Source organism: Mycteria americana, chromosome 1 (assembly GCF_035582795.1).
Source record: "Mycteria americana isolate JAX WOST 10 ecotype Jacksonville Zoo and Gardens chromosome 1, USCA_MyAme_1.0, whole genome shotgun sequence".
NCBI classification, from domain to species: Eukaryota; Metazoa; Chordata; class Aves; order Ciconiiformes; family Ciconiidae; genus Mycteria; species Mycteria americana.
Window position 1 is genome coordinate 121,300,593 of NC_134365.1, and position 17,533 is coordinate 121,318,125.

A 17,533-nucleotide genomic window follows, 5' to 3' on the forward strand; every position below is an offset into this window, starting at 1 on the left:
TACAAGATCAGTACTTCATCAGAGAGTTATATCCAATGCCAGTAATAAACAGTTCTAAAATGGCTTGTAAGCCTGTTTGATACCCCTGACACCTGCATTTACACCAGTATATTAAACAACTATTTGTTCTGAGGGCATCGAGTCTTGGTTTACTCCAGAGAAGAGTGAAATATTATTTTTAGCCACTAAAGCATTATCTGCGTGTTATTCCTCCAGTGTTCATAAATCTCAGTTTCACTGCAGCAGTCATATTGTGCAATACACATCCTTAAAAGGAAGCTGGTTATGTAGCAACTAGTTTGCAAGACCAAATTAGTTTCTCCTTTAGACATATAAGAAAATCAAGCCTTATGTTTAAACAAAGCAACTGACTATATGGGTGAAACTTTAGCTGAAAGAGGATGCAGCAGTATAAAAATACCTTGTTCTCTTTCGCTAAGCCCACAGCCCATCTAAGTCTACCAATAAGTTTTAGGGGCTTAGAAACAGGTGAATGAAATTCCATTTTGAAATTTTAACTGCCTATCCAAGGATTTGAATAAAGATAGTAAATTTATGGATGGAAAGCATTACAGTCAGGTGGAATGAATTCTGAAGCTTTTCTACTGTCATCTAACATGCAGTTTAATGAATTACACAATACCCAAAAAGTACGATGTAATATGTTGTAAGCCGCATTTTTAAAAGCATGAAATATAAGCAGTTTGTGGGATTTTGATTAGGTATTCAAAAATTATTATGATGGTAGGAAAGACTGAAAGGATGACTAAAAATAAACAAGCAAAGCAGGACATCAGAATTTGCAGATTCAGTTATGACTGTAAGCAAAATTATTATTTAGCCTCAACAAAATAATGCGCTGCGCTTTCCTCATACTCCCCAATTTTCAAACAAAAAAAATTAGAAATGGAACCACCACATGCTTAAGTGGAGTTATGACCAGCCTTTAAGACTTAAGAAGAAATCAAACCCAAACACTTTGTAAATTATCTTCAATAGACAATTTGCCATTTGAACAAGGGAGTATTGGGCTTTTGATCAGTAATTGGCTTGCTAAGCACTCTGACAATGTGTAGATTTTTCCCCAATTCTGCAGATTTCCCCAATCTTCTTACATCCCACTTATTTTACCTTACTCTGACAATGTGTAGATTTTTCCCCAATTCTGCAGATTTCCCCAATCTTCTTACATCCCACTTATTTTACCTTAAGCTTAACATATTTGCTAAAGAAATATTCAGTAAATACAGATAAGATTTGTTTCCCTTGAATGTCGTATTTTTATTTCCTCTTTCCTATGTCTCAGCCTCCATCTTCCTACTTTTTTTTGTCCTCTTGTTTTCTCTTCAGTATGCCTCTTCATCTGTGAATGGACAGACTGATGATCCATTCAAACACAGATCAAATGAAAAGCCTCTATAGGACAGTTCATAGTTGTATTCCGCAACTGCTTAATGTAATATGCCATAAAAGCTTTGTGTTTGCAAAGAATCCTTTAAAATACTTTAGGGTTTTTTATGTAAGATAATATCATCAGTAAAAATAGTGTCAGTTCAAGTTTACAAAAAACATTTGGAAGTTCATCCACATTTAACAGTTAAGCAACAAGAACAATGCCAGTAAATTCTTTTGAAAGCAACATGAGGTACAGCATTTTATAGCAATCCTGGGGATCACAAAACTGCAGTGGGGGAACCTCGCTTTTTTTACACACCATTCTACAGGCCATGACATTTTAGGCTAAATGATATGAGGTGTGATAAATGCAAGCCTTCGTTTGAATACAAACAGATTCTTAAAATATTTTAACTAGGAGTATAAGTGAAAATAAATTAGGCCAGTGGGATTTAGGTAAAGAATTTAGATTCTGTGGGATTTTCTTAGTTTACCGCTTAAGGTAGAAATCACACAAGCTTTGAAAGTTTTTGGCCTTGCAAACAATTAGGGAATTATTCTGAAATTAAATCACTATCTTCTCACTGGCAGCATAAGAACAAACAAAAATCAATGTATTTATTCTTAGCAACAGTGGAACAGATGCTGTCTAAGCTTCCCTAAACAGCCATGCTGTAAGTTTCTTAGCTCCTACCTTAGCTCCCCTACTGTTGTAAATCCAACCTCTTCCTCTTTTTTTCTAACAAGGGCAAAGAGATGGAGACGTGCAAAATGGAAACTGAAAGCCATAACCTAACTTTGAGTTTCTAAGAAATCTGATTAGGCTCTTCTCCCTGTGTAGTCAGAATGAGAAACTGGCATCTCCAGAGAATAATTCAGACTTCATGTGACTGCACTTAGTTGTAGTTCAGCATTCAGATCTTTATTGTAGTTACAAATAAGAGTTAAAGTCAAAACCTAGCACACAGCATGTTTGTCTCCATGGCTGACAACAGTGATTCTTCCTATCAGCTTCCTAAAATGATCAGACAAAAATTACTCTGTAGACATAATTCCAAGGCTGAGGTAGGCCCTACGCATCACTTAAAGCAAGTGTAATGGCCAGAGGAGTTGGCAAAACAAAGCATGCTGGGCTCCACTTCTCCAGAATTCCCATTTTCTGAACAAATAGGAAGTCTGTTTGGAACTTGCATGTGCTGAATGTCTCCAGCATATCTCCTTCAAAGGTCAAGTGTAAGAAACATGTGCAGTGCCCAGCCAAGTGGATTCTTTACTAGTTCCTAAACTGGAGCTTCCTCAGCCACACATAATGTGGGCAACCTGTTAAACACATTATCAGGTCACTTAGATACCTAACTGCTATTCTGTTTTATTTGAATGCAACATCTTCAATTTATTCTTTTACTAGTCTGATGATTATAACAATTGCAATAAAAAGGTATAGGGAAGAAATGCGGATCCATGACTTGTCTAAGCCCTGAGCTACTCAATGAGGTTAATTAGGGAGGCAGGAAGGTTGTTTCACCTGACCACATTATCAACATATCTAGTCTTGCTATGCCTTACCCTCCCCTTTTTACGTCAATGGGTCATGTCCTACATTGACTTATGCCTGTCTGTCTTTGACTTTTTTAACTTATTACTATAAGCACATGACTTCATTAGAGGCTATATTCTGATCTGAGCTCGGACCAGTGGCAATAAGGCGGCAGGTTTCCCAGTGCACAGAGAGCTATTTGAAGAACACAAAGATAGCCCTACCTGATACATGTTCGTGCTGACACTACACAACTGACACTGTTATACTTAACAATATGCTGCAAAATGATGATTGAAAAAGCATGAAAATCTCTTTCTCAATGAGGTGCAAACATTAATCCGTAAGTGCTTCTGGGTAGTTTAAGCTTAAGCAACATTTCTTTTTACTAAATAAAAGTTAAAATTCAAAGGCAGAATTGACAGTCACAGAGTTAGCAAAGGAATAGCAATAATATACACATAATATGTTGTCATTAATATTATAAATATATAACAATATATCATATATATTATGATATATTGTATTCTATTACATATATTATAAATAAATAGAATATGTTATATTATATACTTTTTCAAGTTAATCCTCTTCTTCAAAAAATGCAATGATTTGTAACTTTAGCGTTTAATTTTTTCACCTTAATACGAAAAGTCTGTTTTAAAATGTGTGCATGAAAACAGCACCATGTAAAACAAGACAGTAAAATGTTATTGAAACCCTTCCATTTCCATTCTTTAGCTCTCATTTTAACTGTGCAGTCTTACAGGGTTTCCTCTCGTATTTAACGAATGATGAGTGCTCCAAGGCTACATGTGTATTCATACGACAATGCGAATTGTTCAGGAACTTCCAGCAGCAGGGTAATACAATATATTATAAGAGTTCAACGTGGGTTAATTGCTCTGCAAAACGGGTATCTTTTTTTTATGACTCAATCCCCCTTGGGAATGCCAAACCTCCCCCTGCACTGACAGAAACCATGCAAGCGCGGGGCCCACTTCATTAACAGGAAGAAAATCTACTAATTTTACATAACAAAAAAATAAAGAGGAACATATTTTGCCTTCAATTCCATGGAAAATCAGACACACAAGGTGCGTGACAGGAAAATAGGGGCCTAATTGTTTAGCGCCCTCAAGAACTGTTCACAACAGGTGGAAAGAAAGGCACGGAAAATTGACGCAAAGGAGATGACAAATCCTAATACAGAAATCTTTCAGCAAGCATGAAGTGAAAAATGGTATTGCAGAGAAGAGTCTGGGAATGGCACAGAACCAAATCAGTGCCAAAAACTTCCGAATTCCTCCCTTTCTACAGGCGAGGAAGGGAACAGACCCTTGGCTGTATTACAAAAATTCCTTCATGATCTTTTGTTATCAGGCTGAAGGACAGCTTTCTCTAATACTGGATGATGCAAAACACTACCAATAAGTGAATGGAGGAATAAAGTATGAAATATTATACATATAAAACTAAATTAGCAAAAATTACTGTTGAAGTTAATTTGATTTGATTTAAGGGAAACAAACGTATTCTGTTATTTGAGCTAATCTTTATCACCAAGGGAAGGCACAAAATATTGAATATGAAAAAAAACCCTTGAGGAAAACAAGCACGGAAGCAGCTATTCCAATGCACTAACTTTCTTCTTTTGAGAATAAAAAGCCCTTCAACGCTATAAATTAAAAAAAAAAAAAAGGGTGAAGTTTAAAAGTTAGTAACCCCAATGATGTAAAGAACGAAGGAAGATGGTACTCTATCAAGGCTAATTTAAATAAGAGGGATGTAGATTAAAAGCTTTAAAGAGCAGGTCTCTCACCACTAGTATCTTGCTTTATTTTTTAAGCTAGACATTCATCAAGCAAAGCATCCTATCCCACACTACAGTTTAACAGACAAACAAAACCAAAGGACCTAAGCTTTTAAAAGCAATATGAACTATTGCGAGAGCTCTCTGCACAAAGAAGTACTCATTATCCAAACTGATAAAATGTTTTTGGTTATGTATCTGTAGAAAAGGTTCTGTATAAAATGCATACACCATCTAAATGCACCTGACCAATTTATCAGCACACATTTTATAAACATCCAACAGCAATGCCTATTTCCTAAGAGAAAGGCACCCTTCCGGCCCACCATGGTATTTTCCAGCTCTCCAACACGCATTCTTGAGGGAAAAGGGTGTAGCAGGTTAATTTTTACAAACTGTTAATGTTGGTGATAAAACATTTTTTTATAGCAGACTATTAATGTACTAGGATAGTCTCACCATGCTAAAAGACAAAGATTACTCTTTGAAGACTTTGTACTCCAACAACCCATACATCTTCACGAGAGGACACGACAAGGCCAGTGACGCAACTTGCAGTTGGTTTTGACTATTACAGCAAAACGGCTTCCTCCACCCACCTGAGCCTAGATTATGAGACGTGGCTAGCTAAAATATTAAAAATAGTAAACAATTTTCACAGCTTTTAAGAAAATCATCAATCAAGTTGAGTCAATAGTTGTAAGAATAATAATTCTGGCTTGTAGTTACAGTCCTAGTGGAATTCTGAGGCAAGTATCTGAGAGTGGAGGCTTTAAACAGGTATGCCTGATGATGGAATGAAAACAAGCACTGTGACCGTATGGCATATTTTGCAAAGGCTACGTTAATGCCAAGTTTCTATCTTCAAACCACATTACAATCCGCTCCCCACAATTTATCTGATTTTAATTTGTTTTTTTAAAATATGGTTTAAACAGAGAATAAGGGAGATCACTGAGGTGCACAGAATGACTAAACAAGGCCACTGTGTTTATATACAGTAAAAAACATCACAAGGATTTGAAAAAAAAAAAACAAAACACAAAACACTAAGTACAAAATACAGTCTGTCAATCTCAGCTTGTTTGCTTGTGCTTCTGAAGTGCCATTCCAATCTACTTCAACTATACGCTACTGTTACTTTTCACTAACTTGTACCTGCATTAGCAACACGCATATTTGAATACAACTAAAACAAGAGTTTTTAAAATTAGTCCTAATGCTTACTTTCCAAAATTAGAGCTGTAGCATAATTGTTAAAAATTCAACAATATGAATCTAGAAAAGCATAAAGAAAAACTAAAAGGGCACCAGCAATGTAAAGGATTTTCTTTTTCAAAGCTTTTAACTGTTTGGAAATTGTTTATTCTAAGCTGACATTTTATTTAAATACCCTGTTCAGCAATTATGAAAGCAACTTCATCCTACATTTCATTTCCACTAAAATTCACCATTTTTGTGTCAAACTCTTCCTAACAACGGCACTTTGTGCTTCTTAAATATTGGGGAAAAGAGATCCACAATGACATTTCATATAGGATATATCACATGCTGGCTTAATCATCTATAAATCAAATCTTCTGCCAACTAAAACATTAAAACAGGATATAAGGTGCCGGTAAAGAATAAAACTGAAACGTATATTTAACTAATTTATTTTTTAATGAAACTCTTGTGAAACTATTCCAGCCAATTAGAGTGTGCTAGAAATATTTCTTTATCAATCTCAAGTCTTGTGAGTCTAATAAGTATGTCTCTACAATGTAACACTTGTATCACTATACCAGATGCATCCTCAAAAATAATGGTTTCATCTTAAATCATGCAATCCCAGGCATGCTCCAAGGAGAGGAGACAGAGAAAGTGGAACTGCTTCTGGCAAAGTTAACCTGTTCAGGTGGCATTAGGATAAATATCTTTGAAGAACAGGTTTATGAAATGAAACTTACAGAAATAATTTCCTTTTAGAGAAAAAACAAGGAAGCTTCTAATCTTTGGCAAGGATTTAAAATTTTATTTTAAGAAACAAAAGTGGAAATGCTTTTAAAAATAGTTTCAAATGATTCAAATAAAGCTTGTAACATGAAATCATAAAAGCAATATTGACAATTTAAAACTATATGACATTTAAACAAATCTTTACTTTACAATTAGACTAATGCCATTTAATTTTATATACCTACAGGTGAATTCACACTTCGTTTGTTACCTTAGGACACATAAATGTATGCCAGTGATAATACAGTGTGTATGTTAATACGCAAACTGCCAAGACCTGCCATCTGGAGAGCTAATGAACAATCAAGAGATCCCAAATTAAACTATAGAATTTTCCCTTAGAATCTTTAGGACAACACTGTCAAGTTCAATCTATTCACTTAGCCTCCAGAATCAATTTTTCAAACTTTATGACAGGTCTAATAGTTTCCACCTGTTTCTCTTGCTTGACTTTTGACTGGCACATTACCAGCCAGGGTGGAAATGCAGACAAAGACCCCTATTAGGCTCCGGCTGTTTCTCTACTGTGAGGTCGCTCAGCCATTAAATTAGTTCCAGCCCACTTTCTCCTTCCACATCTTAATTTTTTGGGGGTATGAAGGTTTGGGGAAGTGGAAAGGAAGAGAGACAAAAGTTTGACATTCAGTTGGTGGGAAAGGTACAAGAAAATCTAAAGTCATGAAAGCTAAATGCTAAATTTATTTATAATTTACTAACTAAATAATTTACTAACTAAATTTACTACTAATCACACTAATTAAGTTCTTGAGGTGTCTGTATCATATTTTCAATCATCACAAACTTGGTAAAATTTGAGAGACCTAAGAGAGTCTATCAGGTAACGTGTTTATTGCAATATATGATTACATAAACACAGTATTGCAATTTTTTTCTGGGGATCACGAATGATCAATAGGTACCTATTTTTTGTTCAAGCAAAGAAACTCTTCTTTTCCTGAGGTATGTTTTCCTGTAATTCAGACTTGGCAATTAGAAAAAAGTGACGCATACATATCCTAACAAATTAATCTTGGTTCATTTGGAAGTACCTTAAAAACCTGACAACTTATTTCTTCAATAAAAATTACCTAATAGGTATTTGCATCAATTGCTAGCGATTTATGAAATGTTAGCATCTGTGAAGTCTCAAGGTACTTTGCTGAATTGCAAATCAAATGAACTACATTATTCTATTATCCATGACAACAAAGTATTTACAATAACATCAACCATAATACTTAAGACAAAGACTTTAACTTACTAAAACAAAGGTCTTTCTGTAAGATAAATGTAATTGTTCAAATTATAATCTTACTAGGATCATCTTCCCAGTATAAGCTACTTAAAGCCAGGACTTCGAGTTTACATCTTACCTGAAAACTGACTACTGAGCTGCATCAGGATGGGGAAAATCTTGACGACCTACATCTGTAAACCCTTCATTACCTTTGGGCTACTTAATGTAAAAAAGCAACCTGAGTACTGACCACTCTGCTGGTACAGCACTTTAAAGATAAGAGAGTAAAGGTTCCACAGTCATTCAAAAACCAAGACCACTTCTTTTAGCTCCCTTGCCTTTCTTAATTATATAATCATATATAAATTGGCCAGACATGATTCTATTTATCTTGTGATATTTAAATAAATTCACAAAACTCTGAATTATATACTTCATCTTACTGAGATGTGTGAATAATGTTACTGAGAACCACCACCAAAAACAACTGTCAGAGAGGAAAGGTCTTGACCTATTAAATTATCACTTTGTCAGTTTCTCCACAGCACTTTTGCTTTCAATCCAATGGGCTGAACATGCTGTGAATACTAAAAATTAAGAAGCAAATGCTACAAATACTTCTATAAAATAACTATTTTCTTTGTGGCCTCTTCTTGAACTAGCATGTCTGTCTATGTCCAAAACCCACTGCAAAATCAGTTGCAGGATCAAGATGTAGATCTGGGGAAGGGGAGTGGTAAAATTAGATAGCAACATTTTTTTAATGTCTGTGCACATGAGTACATATGCATACACAGAGAACAGTTTGAAATTAACAGAAATTTGTATTTGATTCCAACTGTCTCTAAATTGCAACATTTTAGCACAAATTATCATTTGTAAATTCTATCACAGTGTCAACTGTAAGACTACAAACTGATTTACTTTAATACTGTTATAATGCATCCTCATTCACAGATTTTGTGTGCATATATTCTAAAACAAATCACCTTTTTTACTTCCAAGAAGGCACATTCTGTAACTTATATCGGTCTCACAATTTAGGCTCTCTAGCTGAGAACTAAAGCTATTATTGCTGGTTAACTAATCAGTTACAATAACATTTAAGTTGATTTAACTGATGATGTTGATTAAAAAAAATCCAAAACAAAATTCCTGAGGTTATTTTCAACAGTAAAATTCATCTGCAATTTCTGCAGATAAATTAACACTGATACTCAAAAGTAGCTGTCAAGAAAAGTTATAGCTGCAGGTAGAAACACACACAGAAAAATCTGTCCTGAAGAGCAACAACTTCCCAGAGACAGTTTTTTCCATCAGACTATTTCATGAAACATAACAGTATAGTCTTTGTACATAGTCTCCAACCAAAGATTTAGTAACTGTGATTTTCATATCGCTTAATCCCATTCAAAACTCTAATGAACTACCTTCTCAAAGGTATCCCACAACTCATTCACAAGGGTCATCTATGTGATGATGAAAGAATGTCTAGCATAACCCTATTGATGTTTAAAAAAACCCAACAAACCACTAAAGACCATTTTAGTGAAATATTCAGTAAAAGGAATGAGAGAAAACAGTAATGTTAAAATTAAGGCCACAATCTACTTGGTATCACTTTTGTCAAATAACTAGCTTAGAAAATAACTTGTACTACAAAATGCATATAATCTCCTAAATATGCATATTTAATACCTTAAAAACTTTCCTATGCTGATGTTCATGCTTTGCAAGAAGAATAATGATTAAACTCCACTGCCAAGTAAAAAGTTGTCACATTCAGATTTTCCCACCCTTTATGGCTTAGTATTCTATACTTTACCAATTAATATGCTGTGAACACAAAGTTGTCTATTTTGTGTCCTATCTCGACAATAATCAGCTTTTTTTTTTACTTTGGCTAGCTTGTAGGCAACAAATAAACCAAAGAGAAAGAAGTGTCTTTCTGAACATTGTGTGTTACTATAATTGTGAATTTCAGATCAGAAAGCTTATTTGGTATGGTCTAGATCACGATCTTACCCATCTAGAAGATTCATTGTTGTTGTGGTAACTTCAGTGAAAAGAATCATCTTTCCAAGCTTCTTTGTTTGAAGATTCTGTTGATATGTCTTCAGGCTGAAATATTCTGATGAGAAGCTTCCCATCTCAGTGATGACTGGCATGAGAGATGGAGTAATCTCCATTTTTGATTCACAGGATGAAACAAATTTAAGAGACACCTTGCTGGATGCTCTTAATCCTTCAGTATCTACATTTCCCTTGAGCCATTTCAGAAAATCAAGATGGATTTCCTGTGGGCAAGGGAAATAAAATAAGGTATAGAAATACGGACCACCATATGTGAAGACATACAAACATTCTTCCGAGAACTTTTGTATTCAAGCAATCATCTTCTACTTCAAAATAGGAAAATTAACTCAATTTCCTCTTCAAAGATCGACTTCTGCTGCTTGCTCTAGTCTAGCCTGGCCTGACTACTAGGAAGAGACTACTACTAGGTCGTCTCTTCCTAGACTTGAGACCATGCTCCTTTGCAGATTAATTAGGCTTAATCTTTCCCTATAACAGGGTTTGTAGTGGTTCTAGACAGTGATGCGTGGAGTGCACACATTCATCTCTATTATGCAGATTTTTCAACATGCTAAGTTTCTTTGCTGGAAGCCATTTAGTCCATCGCCAAGACTTGATTTGAAGGATAAAGCAGCAGCTAAGAAAAAATTTACTGGTTTCTCAGCAGAATAACTGCTAAAAGGGCTCATACCTTCAGCTAACGGAAGCTTCACTACTATTACCTTAAATATAGACAAAAGTGGCTGTTAATTAGCTAGCTAAAAGAAAAGCATGTAACTCAAGAATGCACACAACTAAGAAAATTCTACTACCAGTGTATGAAATGCAGTTGTATGTATGCTCTGTTGTCCTTGTCCCCGCCAATGGCACAGCTAGTACACATTTCTGTGCAAAAGATTTTAAATGTTAAATATACATGTACATACATACATGATTTTATATATCTACACACCAAAACTTTTATTTTTCTCTCCTTTATTTTAGGTTATTTAGAAATACTTTTTTTTTTTTAATGGGAAATGAAGAGATGAATTACTGGGATTATTACCTGTCCAGTGACACCCTGAAACAACTGTTACACATTCATAGAACTCTTTCTGGAGAGATTTAATTCTATCTTGAGATATTTGATATGAAACGTTTGCCATGTCTTTAGAAACAGTAAGTTAACAGGCCATGAACACAGATGTTGGGACTTCTTTTTGCTAACTGTGTAGCTTAGATTTCGAAGAGCTCTCCTTCTAGAGACAAAGTGGTCTTTTATATGATATATGATATACGAAACCACAAAAATTGTGTATTCTGTTCTACTGAAATTAATGTACTAGTGATTCCTGCCCTCAAATTTTAAAGAGGAAGATATCTGACTTTTAAATAAAAAACTTCTAACCAAATATATGCCTTTCCTTCCCATTACTGCCATATCTGGGAACCAGAATATGAGTGTTTCCTATGTGAGTACTGAAGACAGGACTAAGCTCTCTTGCCCTTGAACAAGATGTCCCTGAGCTCCAGCCCAACTCTTTAAAACCCACAAACTGCAATTAAGAGCAAACTTCCTATAAATAGTTATCTATCCAAGGAATTACTCCAATTTTCCAAATCCCATTGTTATATCTTAAGAAGGAATGAGAAAAGTGGTCCTGTTCCTAACACCTTTCTATAGATTTTCCATCCTCAGAAACTACACATTCTCAGGTTTCACACAGACACTGCTTCTTGTGTGACGTTCTTTGTATGCTGAATGTCAGCAGACTTACTGGTTTGCAGCCCTGTAGTACGGGTAGCAGAGCATAACATGAAGAAAGGTATAGTCTCTTTCCAAATGCAACCAGGCACTAGCTTCTAAGCCCTAGGATGATCTAAGAGTGACTCAGTAGCTAAATTTTAGTTACAGAGAAATTACTTCTCATTTCTTGGTTTTCTAAAGCTCCATCGGAACTCTTTCCATCTAACTGCTTGGATAAAATAGGCTTTATATATTTTCTTCCCTTTTTTTTTTTTTTTGCATATGCATTGTAAATGATGATGTGGCATTAAAGGTTTTATGAGCATTTCTTTGACTTGATCTGCATGAAGCACTTGTATCTTAGTGTAAAATCATAGCTTTGACAGACTGCTGCTGAACTCTTTACACACTATCCTACTTGTTTTACACACACACAGTAACTTATAAGCTGTAGCTGACATTTAGAAAAATTATAGCTTTCATTCTTGTGAGGGACTATATGGAAACTGTGCTTAATCAGAAAGTGCATTTTCCTATTGCTTTCCTATTGCTATGAAATTTACTTAGCATAATTGAGCATGCAAGTCCCAGACACAAACCCATAATTTTAACTCACATAAGGACAGGTTTACAGACTTACAGAAACAGACATTAAGTTAAAAAATAAAGGTGCTTAAAGTATTATTACATTCTAAACAAACAATGAAAGTGCTTGATACTATGCGTCAGAAAGTCTGGTGTACTTTTGCTACAGCATACATTCTGAAAAGACTGAAATAGCATCTACATTTATGCACGATGTTACGTTATTACAAATATGCTACACAATTCCTACCATTTATCCTCTTGAGTATATTATTTCAGGTGATTTTTCCCCCCTGCAGTTTTTAGGTTTACTTCTTGATTTAACTTTCTTGTTTCTAATGCATACTGAACCATTTAAGAATTGTTACACATGTCTAATTATGACGTTAACTTTTCCTATAATGTACATGTTTATTGAGCTGATCAAAAATATAAACATGAGTAATACACAATGAAGAACAGCATTTGATTTTTAAAAATTCCTAAAAAATGTTTTTACATTTTTAACAAAGCAAAGTTTCAAGTGCTGTCCAAGTACATGCTAGAAAAATTAATTTTCACTATAAGAACCTCCTTCACACAAAGTTACAGAAACACGTATGCTGAACCAATACATTTTGGTGCCCAGAATTATACTGGCACACAGAGAAGTGCATTTTTGTATAATGAATAAACATATTGGGTCTGGCTGAGATGGAGTTAATTTTCTCCACAGCAGTCCTCATAGTGCTGTGCTTTGTATTGGTAGCTAGAAAGGTGTTGATAACACACCAGTGTTTTGGCTACTGCTGAGCAGTGCTCGCACAGCATCAAGGCTGTCTCTCCAACTTTCCCCCCTCACCAGCAGGCTGGCGGTGGGCAAGATCTTGGGAGGGAACATAGCCAGGACAGCTGACCCAAACTGACCAAAGGGATATTCCATACCATATGACGTCTGCTCAGCAATAAACGCTAAGAGAAAGGAGAAGGGGGGGGCATTCATTATTATGACATTTGTCTTCCAGAGCAACCGCTATGTATACTGATGCCCTACTTCCCGGGAAGTGGCTGAACATCGCCTGCTGATGGGAAGTAGAGAATAAATCTTTTGTTTTCCTTTGCCTTTGCTTTTGTTTTGTTAAACTGCCTTTATCTTGACCCACGAGGTTTTTTCCATCTTATTTTCTGCCGCACGCCCCCCCCCCCGCGCTGAGGAGGGGAGTGATAGAGCAGCTTGGTGGGCACCTGGCATCCAGCCAAGGTCAACCCACCACACATATACAAGAAATCAGGGTTAACCTCTGCTTCAACTCCATTCGAAAGGAATATAATCACGTCAGAACCTGAAGTGTGCGAGTTTTGCTAAGTTCAGGATACAGCTTTGAATTCAAAACCTATCCCCAGCTGCGTCCGCCGTTCTGCAGCAACCTCTGGTGGCCGTTTAAATGAAAAGTGTTGGTTCAGGAACTGTCTGGCCTTCCACACCTCTGGGACCAGATCAGGTGTGTCAAGCAAGGCTCCCAACACAAGGTAAGGGAACACCCAAAGTCCTGGCCACTGCTTACCCTGACCATTATCAAAATCCTAAAACATGCAGGTACAAGCTTTAAATGAGTATGCAATCAAAAAAAGCTGCAGCTGTTACGTATTCAGGCACCAGCAACAGTATCTGCAGCTACTTACACATACAATCATACTAAAATATGTATTTCCCATATTATCAGTAACATACTTTGTAAATATATTAACTGCACTTGTTTTAGGGTGGCACATATATATTCTGAAATTGTTACTCATCATTACTGCATCAGTTTTGGATAGGAGAACTGAAGTCAAGCCAAATTTAATTTCCTATAAAACTGTTCATTTTTCAAATCACGTTTTATATGTTAATTCTCTAAAGCAAAGATATTGCCTTCTTTCTTAAGGAAAGAATGAAATTTGACATGTCAACCAAACAACTTGGCAACAAGAGAGCTAATCAGCTCTTCACAGTTAAAATAATCAACTACAAATTTAATATTTATAACGAAGAAATGTTTCTATGCATATTTTAAATGGTAATAGTACAATATATTTTCAATGCATTGTAAAAAACAATTACCAAAAACAGAAAAGCACTATATCAACAGGAACTACCCACCACTTCTCACTAACAAATTCTCCCCCAGCACTCCAAAGCACACCTTAAATCCTCCCGGACAGAGGCATGGAGAGAGATGAAATTTCAAAGCAGTGTCAGCCTCACTGATCTGGTACCCAGGGACAAAGAGATCAACCAGCAGAATTTTGATTGTCAGACTGAAAGTGCCACTAAATGAAAAGTCGTTCTGAGCGGGTAGGGAGATACACTGGATGTTAATTCACAAAATTCATAGAAATAGCATAGAATAAGCTACTGCATTCATAGAATAAGCTACTGCATACTATATACCCTCAGCTCCTGCACTGATCAGCACAAAGGTTTATTAGGGGTCACTGTATCAAGGACTGCAAGTCTGACATTGCAAGCTGTTGAACTAAAGTTTAAATGGTAATTGTAATGTAAAGAAGGAGAGTAAAAGCTGTATTTTGTTTATGATTTAACATCTGCTTTCTATGATTCTAAGAGTTTGGTCAGGTATGTGAAGAAACTGCTACGTAACAGAAGTTATCTTTTGCCGTTTAAAATTCTTTTTATTTTTGTAATCATTAGTTTCACTTTTTCCTAACCCTTACTTAGCAGTTGAGATTGAACAAAAAGGAGAAAAGAGGGAGACATAAGAGACAAAAACCAGCTGCATATGGACCCTTCTCTGTTGTAGTATAAAATAACAGAAAATTACAGCTCCTGATGGAGAAGATTTTATTTGCACCTGGGCTCTATCAACCAATGAGACTTATGCACAAAGCACATAAACTTTCAGTTATAATGGTTCACAATAATCCCAAATCCAAGACTTTAGTCTTACATTCTATTTATATATATAGAATTTTGATGTATTTTCTTATTTTTATACATATGTTCATATACACACACAGATATATGCAAGTATCTTTTTCACTGGGCATATTTGGGAGCTGCTCTTTTCTAGCAAACTCTGTGGCGATAGATCTTAAACTCTGTATCAATGGAATTCTTTGTTAAGACAAAATTCAGTCACAGCCTAAATTCATTTGGTTTCTATTAAAAACATGGAGGCGAAACTAAATGAAAGCTAAAAATATAACACCATAAACCAAACAAACATTATACATCAGTCAGCTCTCTCCTTTCTTGGGAGGAAAAATGAGACATTTTTAACTACCGATGCTCTAACCAATGACTCAATATTGTGACTATGATATAATACTCTATTTTAGCTGTTGCTTGTTGAGTAAGTGAGGCCAAGCAGTCACCTTCTGGATACATAGCTAGAATACAAATTAACAATTTTTCTCCTTCCTTTGCATAAAATGTAATCATTTCCAATGAACTACCTCTATTTTTGCTTTTAAAAAGTTTGCAGTTCATGTATTGATTCGTATATTATCAGTTGATGTACTGATTAAATCACATACACATATATGTTTATTAACTGCAAACAAGTGAAGATTACACACACATAAAGTACCAATCTTTTAGAGGAACACATGAATAGCCTGTTTGGAGCATAACCACATTTATAGACATGACACCTCCAATATGGCTAACCTGCTTTTTTTTCCCCAACTTGGCTGTTTTCAAATGAGTACTATTTGGTTCAGGTATGATCTTAAATGTATATATTTCATATGAATTCTGTAACAGCACTGATGGAAAAGAACACATTTTAATAAAGAGTGCACGGCACTTAGAATCTGATTTCAACTTTAGAATATAAAAATACACACTTGCATATACATATACACAAAAAATATATCCTCCTTGTATTACACAGCTTTGCTCAACAGCGCTACAAGTTTAAAGGTGTTAAATTAGCCACTGGAGAGCTTCCATAGCATCTCTTGAATCCAATAGAAACAAACTGAAGTCCAACGTGGTAGTAAGCAGTAGGCTGGCGCCAGCAAAAAACACATCTACAGTGGCAACTCCAGCCCCGAATGCTAGCGACTTAGGAGGCCAGCAGCAGGAAAAGTCAGCTATTAGCACAAGAGGGCAAGGTTTTGGCAGACATTTCTGACTAATGAGGCACACAAAATGCTTTTCTGATGCTGCCTGTGTTTTTACTTCCTGTAATAATGCCATACTTTGAGATCTGAAGCAGATGACAGTTTCATAACACAACCATAGCCCCATTTTAAAATCATGTTCATACTCAGTCAATATAGAAAAATGCTAAAAATAAATAAATAAATATTAAATGGCACCAAAAAAGCTTACTGTAAATATACAGAAGATGCAGAAAAAATGTGAAGTTATATATTATCTTTATTGCTTTCGAACCCTGGCATGTATGTATTACCTTTTACTGAGGCTTTGTAAAACAATTTATAAATACTAAGTTTAGTACCACAACCATTCATGAAAAGGTATCATTTTCTTTTACAAGGGGTGGAATCCCAGTACAATGCCTTTCTCTCTAGGAAAAGACTGAAGAAAGGAGAAAAAACTCCAACAACTTGATAGATCAAATGAGGAAAGAAGATAATGTCTTGGTGATCCCAGCCTGGACAGAGGAACTGGAAGAGGATGAAGAATAGGACTGCTGTAACCTCTTCCATAGAAACAGTCACAAAGATGGGAGAGAGGTTGCTCTTCCCTCCCAAGAAAAACAATACTGGCAATTAAGTTGTAGTGGCCATCTTCTACTAGTTCAGTAGGACTTAGTAAAGCTGTAGACAGCAGATGTGTTATCTGTGTTTGTGTGTCAAAGCCAGTGTCTCTAACCAGACAATCAGACTAAGAGATTTCATTAGGTAGTCATAATCATTATTTCAATACTGTTCAGATGTCATTAATATGCAATAACATTACCAAACTACACATCAACGCATGGAGTCCTGAATACTTGCCCTTTTAGACTTAAGTGTAAACTTGAAGATGGATTTTGTAACAACTGAAACAAAAAGAATAAACAGAACTGTAAAACACAAAGGCTATTTACAACACATTCGTAATCTGATTTGAAATATATAAAGTATTCAAATGAATCAATTTTCAGAAAGCATATATAAAACTTTTCTCTTAATATTAACTGCTTATAATTAATTTCAAAGTTCAGT

At 35.4% G+C, this 17,533-nt stretch overlaps 1 protein-coding gene across 2 annotated transcripts in view; it reads right to left on the reverse strand.

The window, feature by feature from the left end:
* The window catches only part of HLCS (holocarboxylase synthetase), a 126,659-nt gene that overhangs the window by 70,336 nt on the left and 38,790 nt on the right, over window positions 1–17,533 (reverse strand). For both annotated transcript variants that reach the window (XM_075518477.1, XM_075518478.1), the window contains exon 6: window positions 10,006–10,277. In XM_075518477.1, the coding sequence (XP_075374592.1) occupies window positions 10,006–10,277 (272 nt within the window). The remainder of the gene's footprint in view (window positions 1–10,005; window positions 10,278–17,533) is intronic.